Source organism: Prionailurus bengalensis, chromosome B1, assembly GCF_016509475.1.
Source record: "Prionailurus bengalensis isolate Pbe53 chromosome B1, Fcat_Pben_1.1_paternal_pri, whole genome shotgun sequence".
Taxonomy (NCBI): domain Eukaryota; kingdom Metazoa; phylum Chordata; class Mammalia; order Carnivora; family Felidae; genus Prionailurus; species Prionailurus bengalensis.
Window position 1 is genome coordinate 186,086,966 of NC_057344.1, and position 8,260 is coordinate 186,095,225.

General features: G+C 41.6%; 1 protein-coding gene across 2 annotated transcripts in view; it reads right to left on the reverse strand.

The window, feature by feature from the left end:
* The window catches only part of PI4K2B (phosphatidylinositol 4-kinase type 2 beta), a 30,897-nt gene extending 26,658 nt beyond the window's left edge, over positions 1–4,239 (reverse strand). The window contains exon 1 of one of the 2 annotated variants that reach the window (XR_006296207.1): positions 3,734–4,239. Coding sequence is in view for 1 of the 2 variants with exons in the window: in XM_043572857.1 (XP_043428792.1) it covers positions 3,734–4,040 (307 nt within the window). In the remaining variant the exon portion in view is untranslated. The remainder of the gene's footprint in view (positions 1–3,733) is intronic. The other variant, XM_043572857.1, reaches the window with a different exon arrangement.
* Between the last annotated feature and the right edge of the window lie 4,021 nt (positions 4,240–8,260).

Consider the following 8,260-nt stretch of genomic DNA (forward strand, 5'->3'; position numbering starts at 1 on the left):
TGGCACTTCATGCTGTGAGTGCTCTGGAGATTTGGGTTGAAGGCCTGTCGTCATTGCTAGTTTTGATTTTTAATAGTTGAGGGCCATCGTTAGTCTGTTTTAATTGACCATTCCCTCCGTTACTATAAAGCTCTGTGGGACAAGGCTGGTGACTGGACACCCATTTGCTATCCGGTCACCACTGTGTCCCGAGGCCTCAACTTCCACTGGCACACAGCAGGCACTCAAGCATTTGAGAATGATGCATCTCAGCAATAAACGGAAAACAAAGAATAAGCGTCTTCTAATTACTGGTTGAGCAATAACCGCTTGACAGTGAGAGGTAGCTGCTCACCATCTTTCAATAGCTCAGTTATGGATAACTGTCAAGATGCATAGGACATCTACTCTTCTAATATTGTCTTCTAAATTCAGCCAGATTATCAGTGTCTAGGATCTGGATCTGGCAATACTGAGAGCACCGTCCATTAGAATTCCTTTATTAAAATGGGCTTCAAGGAGGTTATGAGAAATACTCCTATGAAATTCATCACTTTTATTACAAAGATACTATTCAGTACATAGGCTCTTCTCCAAAAGATACACGACAGGTTATCCTTTGTCAGGTCAGTTTAGATTCCAATAGCTACTTTAACTTTATGGGCACATTGTGCTTCTTTCTGTAACCTTAAACATCAGATTTGTGGGCTGCCTGCAGCAAGCATCTCCTGTGCATGCTGTGTACTATGATGGCCTCCACCTTATTTATTTCATTACCTCAGTTCCCACCCTCGTCTTTCTTCCTTATTTTTAAATGATGCTATTTTGTTCATACATCTATAAGCCACCATGAATCATTAAAAGGCTTTTAAATACACACTTTCGTTGACTTTGGCAGTTCCTAGTATATTCTAACACCATTCTCTACTTGTAGGCTCTCCAACGAAACTGGTAAGTGCCCCTGGTTTGTGTTAACTGGGATCCTGGAAAAGTCACTTCACCTCTGTGTGCTTCCTTAAAATGAGAATAAAAAATAAAACTCACTTCATGGGGTTAGTTATATATTAATATAAGTGAAGGGCACAGAACTATGCCCTTCATATACTGTTACCTAGGTATTATCATCTTTATGACTCTCCAACTCACTGATTAAAATGACAACTAACGAATGAATGCCACTAATCTTTCTACTTTGACACTGACCCAACAACACTATGTTTATGCTGGTTCCAGACTGTCAATGTCTTGCTCAAGTAAAGGTAACAGATACTCTTCCACGTAAAGCTCCTATTTACATAGACAAAATAGTTAAGCATAAAGGCTCATGCATTGAGCGTTAAGATAAATGATGTTAATATTAATCTAAATGCAAGAATTTCTTAGAACTAGTGAGGTGGCTTCATGGAAATTGGATGCTAAAGGACAAAGGAAGTTAATGGAACTCGCCTGGGCGGCTCAGTCGTTGAGCTTCTGACTTTGGCTCAGGTCATTATCGCGCAGTTTGAGTTCGAGTCCCACACTGGGTGAGCTCAAGCCCTGCTTTGGGTAAAACATGAGCCCTGGGTGAGCCCCACTTCTCTGTCTCTGTCTCTGTCTCTGTCTCTCTCTCTGCCCCTCACTGACTTGCATGCTCTCTCTCTCAAAATAAATAACTTAAAAATCTAGTTACATTACTCAATCATAAACTTTTTAGGAGACTGGTTTGAAATGTTTAAATACTTATTGAAATTCAAAACTATTTTTAAATCCATTAAAAACAAGACCTCCATTAATAAATCACCAAAAGTAACAACTATTTTACAATACTTGGGATCTACAGCAAAATGGAAAAAGTGCAGGACACAAAAAGAAGGACTAGGCTCAGTCTGGCTTTACCACTTCCTGTATACTTGCCTTTGGCTTACCTCTGAACTTCTATGTACTAGTCACTACAGTTTTATTCATTTTCAATTCTCACAACAAGGAGTAACAACTAACTTGCCGTGCTGCTGTAAGAATTAATGAACTACACAGAGAGAGATCTCCGCAAACTGTAAACCGTGATACAAATAAATTATTACCATTTTGGAACGTAGGAGTTCTCTTTAGTAATCCATTTGTATTATGAGTACCATATTCTATCCCAGTTACTTTTTCTAGCCTTAATACTATTTGTTTACAAGATCTCACTTTCCGGGGCACCTGGGTGGCTCAGTCAGGTAAGCATCTGACTCAGGTCATGATCTCATGGTCCTGAGACTGGACCCCACACAGGGCTCTGTGCTGGCAGTACAGAGCCGGCTTGTGATTCCCTCTCTCTCCCTCTCACTCAAGGATTCAGGCTCTTTTAAAATCTAGCTACACAGGTAAATTTAAGGCAGCAAAAAGGAAGCTAGCCACACAGATCTTAGTTCACAGAAGGGATTCTAGGTAATACAGAAACACAGTACACAGCTGGGGGAATGTGGGTCCATTTGTGATCATCCCATTTGTTCTGTTCAACATTGTCCTGTCAATGCACCTGTTAGCTAACACAGTGGCAACAGACCTGCATGTCAGACCAGTCTGCTAAAGCTTTATTCATGAAACACCTGAACAGGAAATCGTCTGCTTCTCCGAGGCCTCTCCGATGTATCTGCTTGAGAGTGTCCGAATGCTCAGTTCAACTACGACTTGAATAACCTATTCCATCCAAACTTTCTTAAATTGTGGGAGGCCCATTAGTGTACAGACAGCAGGACATGTAAAATCTAAAGACTCCAGAAAGACTAAGCAGGAGTAATGACAAGTACCATTTCTGTGGCTTTTCTTCAAGCCGTCACCCGGGGAGTTCTACAGGCACAGTGCACACACCATCTCACTTAAACCATCCTAACCACCGACAAATAGGTGTTATCCGGATTTTACAAACTAGCCCGTCTCATCTCCAGCTATGATTCCTACAAGCCCACTCCGTTTTACTCTCGGATTAGGCTAACTCGACTCGACCTGCCAAAAAATCCTTCATCGACAAATATCCATGCCTGCAATAGCATGCTTACCCTTTATTAATTTTCAACATCCTATCAATTATCCTCGTTTCCACCTGAGGCTACCAGTCCATTCGATAGTGAAAAAGTCCCCGCCCCCTTCTTAAAGTACAAGAATAGAAATGGTTCCAGAAAGAAAACTTTGCGCACGAGATGGCAGCTGGAGAAATTCAACTGCCTCTGCCCCCTCTGGCTAACGTCACAATAACATTAACTGCAAGAAGTTTTGAAACGTGTCCCAGCGGCAACTAGATATTCTTGCTCTCCGGCTCTCTGCCGTCATCCATCTGCCTTGCAAATTCACAACTCCGGGAACTTTCCTGATAGTTCTTATTCCAAAACTCAAGTCCAAACTTGAGAAAACGACGTACGTCATGTTACCATGCTAAGTTTGGTTTTTGTTTTTTTTGTGTGTGTTTTTTTTTTTCAGTGTCTGATTGCAAAAGTTGAGGCTTACTCTTAGGAGAGGCCTCAAGGGTCACAGTTTAACGACAACCTCGGGCCTTAAGTGAGCTGGCCTAAGGCCCCTGGAAAAGGTGCAAGGAAACTGGGGAGCAGAGAGAAAGGGAAGGCGTCCAAGCTTCGAGCGGCCCCGGGTCTGTGCTCCGCATGGGAGGGATGCCCGGCTAACTGCCTCTCCTACCAGGCAAGGGCTGGTGTGGGACAGAGGTGGGACCCCGGGAGGGGCTGGGCGGCGACGCGCGCGCAGGGAGGACCGCGGGGTGGAGATCGGGGCCGAGTCGCACCTGCACCCAGGGGCGGTTTCCGGTTCGGGTGGGTGGGCGAGCCCCGGAGGACCCCCACGCCCCAGGAGGAGCGGCTGGGCGCGTCCCGGGACGGGAGCAGCAGTTCCGCGTCTCCAGCCTCGCGAGGGGAGGCCGCGCCCTCCTCGCCGGCAGCCTCCACGAGCCTGACGGCGCTCCCGGGGGCGCCCTTAGGCGGCTGGGCCCAGGCGAACCGCGGCAGCAGCGGCTCCCGCTCCTCGTCGTCCTCCTCCTCCAAGCTCCCGCCGCCGGCTGACGCCCGCAGCCCGGGCTCGGAGGACTCCGCCATGGCTTCCCTCCGTGCCGTCCGCGCCGGGACCAGCTCAGAGAGGCGAGCTGCCCGGCTCTGGTCTCGACATCGCGGGGGACCGGAGCCGCTGGGTCGGGGCGAGGTCACCTCACAAACTCGCGGCCCCGCTCCGCGCGGGCCCGGCGGTTGTCCCCGCTCAGCCGCCAGCCGCGCCCCACCTCGGGCCAACCCTGCGCCTGCGCAGAAGGGCGGGGGCGGAGGTAGGCGGGGCGCGGGGCGGGGCCGCCACCTGCCGCTGCCAGCGCCGGAAGATGTGAAGTGGGGTGGGTGCCTTGGAGCGGTTGGCGTTCGTTTACCTCCCCCTTGGACCCCCCCCCCCACCCCCGGAACCCCAATCAGCCTCTCCTCTACCGCAGAATTTTCTGAAAGAGTTTACCACCATCATTATTTCTGTGACTAACTTTTGTTACTCCCACTACAAGCCCATGAGAGCAAGGACCTTGTTCTTTGTTCAGACGTTTTGGATATTGGTTGTATTTTGTCTCTTTTTATTATGCCTAATTTAGCTAGAAGCTTATCATTTTTAAGAATCTTTTCAAAAAGCCATTTTTTGGTTCCACTGATTTTCTGTTTTCTAGTTCACTGATATTTGTGCTTATATCCTTCTTGCTACTTAATTGGGATTTGATTTCCTCTTCTTTTTCAAGTTGGGTAGAGTAGAAGAGTGTATTATTGATTTTGGACCTCTCTAATTTTTTAAAATATAAATGTGTAAAGCTATGCCTTTCCCTCTATGCACTGCTTTATCTGCATCCACAATTTTTGCTATATTGTGCTTTCATTTTCATGCATTTCAAAATTCATTTTATTTCCTGTATGGTTTCTTTTTGACTGCTTTGAAGTGTGTGTGTAATTTCCAAATATTTAGGGGTTTTCCTAGAAATCATTAATTGGTTTCTAATTTAATTGTGCTGTGGTCAGAAAAGATACACTAAGATTTCAATCTTTTTTGAAGTTTATTGAGACTTATTTCATAGCTCAGCATATTATCTACCTTAGTGAACATTCTATGTGCTCTTTAAAAAGAATGTGTATTCTTGGGAATGCAAGCTGGTGCAGCCACTCTGGAAAACAGTATGGAGGTTCCTCAAAAAACTAAAAATAGAACTACCCTAGACCCAGCAATTGTACTACTAGGCATTTATCCATGGGATGCAGGTGTACTATTTTGAAGGGACACATGCACCCCCATGTTTATAGCAGCACTATCAACAATAGCCAGAGTATGGAAAGAGCCCAAATGTCCATCGATGGATGAATGGATAAAGATGATGTGGTATATATATATACAATGGAGTATTACTTGGCAATCAAAAAGAATGAAATCTTGCCATTTGCAACTACGTGGATGGAACTGGAGGGTATTATGCTAAGTGAAATTAGTCAGAGAAAGACAAAAATCATAGGACTTCACTCATATGAGGACTTTAAGAGACAAAACAGATGAACATAAGGGACAGGAAACAAAAAAATATATAAAAACAGGAAGGGGGACAAAACAGAAGAGACTCATAAGTATGGAGAACAAACAGAGGGTTACTGGAGGGGTTGTGGGAAGGGGGATGGGCTAAATGGGTGAGGGGCATTAAGGAATCTACTCCTGAAATCATTGTTGCACTATATGCTAACTAATTTGGATGTAAATAAAATAAATAAAATAAAATAAAATAGTACAGTGATCAATCAATAAAAAGACTGTGTATTCTGCAGTTGAGTGGTTCTATAACTATCAATTGTTTCTATAAATATCAATTCAGTATTTATAGTGTTATTTGCATCAACTATATCCTTATGGATTTTAAATATAGTTACTCTATCACTCACTGAGATGAGGGTTACAATCTGACTATGATTGTAGATTTGTCTATTTCTTCTTTTAGTTTGGTGAGGTTTTGCTTTATACATATATATATATATATGTACATACATATATATACACATACACATATATATATATATATTTAATGTGTATTTATTTTTGAGAGAGAGAGAGAGCATAAACAGGGGAGGGGAAGAGAGAGTGAAGGGATAGAAGATCCAAAGTGGGCTCTGTGCTGAGAGCGCAGAGCCTAAAGTGGGGCTTAAACTCATGAACCATGAGATCATGACCCAAGCCGAAGTCAAATGCTTAACTGACTGAGCCACCCAGGCACCCCTGCTTTATGTAGTTTTGAAATTGTGGTATTAGGTGTAGACACAGGTTTTTTATGTCTTCAGTTAGGTTTTTATTTCTTCCTGATGATCTGGCCCTTTATTTTGTAATAAACTGTCGCTCATCCCTTGTAATACTCCTACCTTGAAGTCTATATTGTCTGACAGTAATAAATCACTCCACTTTTCTTAGGCTTACTGTTTGCCTGGTAAATCTTTTTCCATCCTTTTCTTTTCAATATATTTGTGTCTTTACATATGCATGTTTGTAAAGAAGTATGCATCTCCTGTAAATAACTTATAGTTGGTTCTTGGTTTTATTATTTACATTTAGTCTGATAATTTCTGCCTTTCAATTGGTGTTTTTAGTTTACTTACATTTAATGTAATATTAATGTGTTTGGATTTCGTTTACTGTCATTTGCAATTTGTATTTTATTTTTTTCATAATTTTTGTTCCCCTGTTCTTCCTTTCTTGCTTTCTTTTGGGTTAATCATATTTCTTCATATTTCATCTTAGTCGCTCTATTGACCTTCTGCTAAACCTCTTTACATTAATTTTGAGTGTTTATTCTAGCACTTACTGTATGCACCCTTAAATTATCTCAGTGCACATAAAGCTTATATTGTAGCATTTGATGTAAAATATAAGAACCTTGCAAAAGGGTCATTCTATGTTATTGTTATTGTTATTTATGTTATTGTTGTCACATATATTAGACCCACATATATTTAAATATAGTGAATATGTTTTGTCTTAAACAATTACATGTCTTATAAAGAAATTAAGAAAAGAATGTATTATCTTTTATATTTGCCTGCATATTTACCATTTCCAGTGTTCTTCCTTCCTGAAGATCTGAGGTTCCAACGAGTATAATTTACCTTCCATCTGACGAAGTTTTTAAAGGACTTCTGGTAAAGTAAATCCATTGGTGATAAATTCTAAATTTTCACTGATCTGAAGTTATCTTTATTCCTCCTTCATGTTTAAGGTTCATTTGAGAGAGAGAGAGAGAGAGAGAGAGAGACAGAGAGAGAGAGAGAGAGAGAGAGAGAGAATCCCAAGCAGGTCCATGCCCAGTGTGCAGCCCCAGGCAGGGCTCTATCCCACAACCCTGGGATCATGACCTGAACCAAAATCAAGAGTAATTTCATTGTCCTCTACCCTTCATTTTATCTGAATTATGTCCTTCCACACACCCAGCCAGCTTGCACTAGGTCATTTTTTTGTAGCTGCCTTTAAGATTTTTTCTTAATCCTTGCTTTTCAATAGCTTGATCATGATGCTCTTGATATGAATTTCTTTATATCCTGCTTCAGTTTTGCTTAGGTTTCTCAGACCTGTAGATTTATGTATTCCAGAAAAATTTGAAAAATCTCAGCCATTATTTTTTCAAGCTTTTTTTTCTATGCCATTCTGGGATACCTATTACATATATATATGTTAGACTCTTTGATATTGTCTTAACATTAGAGCTCTGTTAATTTTTTTCAATAGTTTTTTAAAAATTTTTTCTTGTTTTTATTTTGAGACAGAAAAAGCATGAGTGAGGGAGGGGCAGAGAGGGAGAGACAGAGAATCCCAAGAAGGCTCTATACTGTCAGCATGGAGTCTGATGCAGGGCTCAAAGCCATGAAATGTGAGATCGTGACCTGAGCTGAAATCAGGAGTTGGATGCTTAACCCAGTGAGCCACCCAGGTGCCCCAACAGTTTTTAGCTCTGTTTTTCAGGTAGTATAATTTCTCATTACCTGTTTTTAAATTCACCAACCCTTCAGCCATTCTAATTAGCAATTAAATCTACTCAGTGGGCATATTTCAAATTTTGTACTTTTCAGTTCTAGAATTTCCATTTGGTTCTTTTTTTTTTAAGAGTTTCTATATATCTGCTAACATTTTTCATCTGTTAATTCATTATGGCATATATATTTTGAAGTCCTTGAATACATGTATAGGTGTTAAGTCTTTGCTAATTCTTGTATCTGAGTTATTTTAGAGTCAGTTTCTATTGATTACTTTTTTTCTTGACTATGAGTCAAACTTT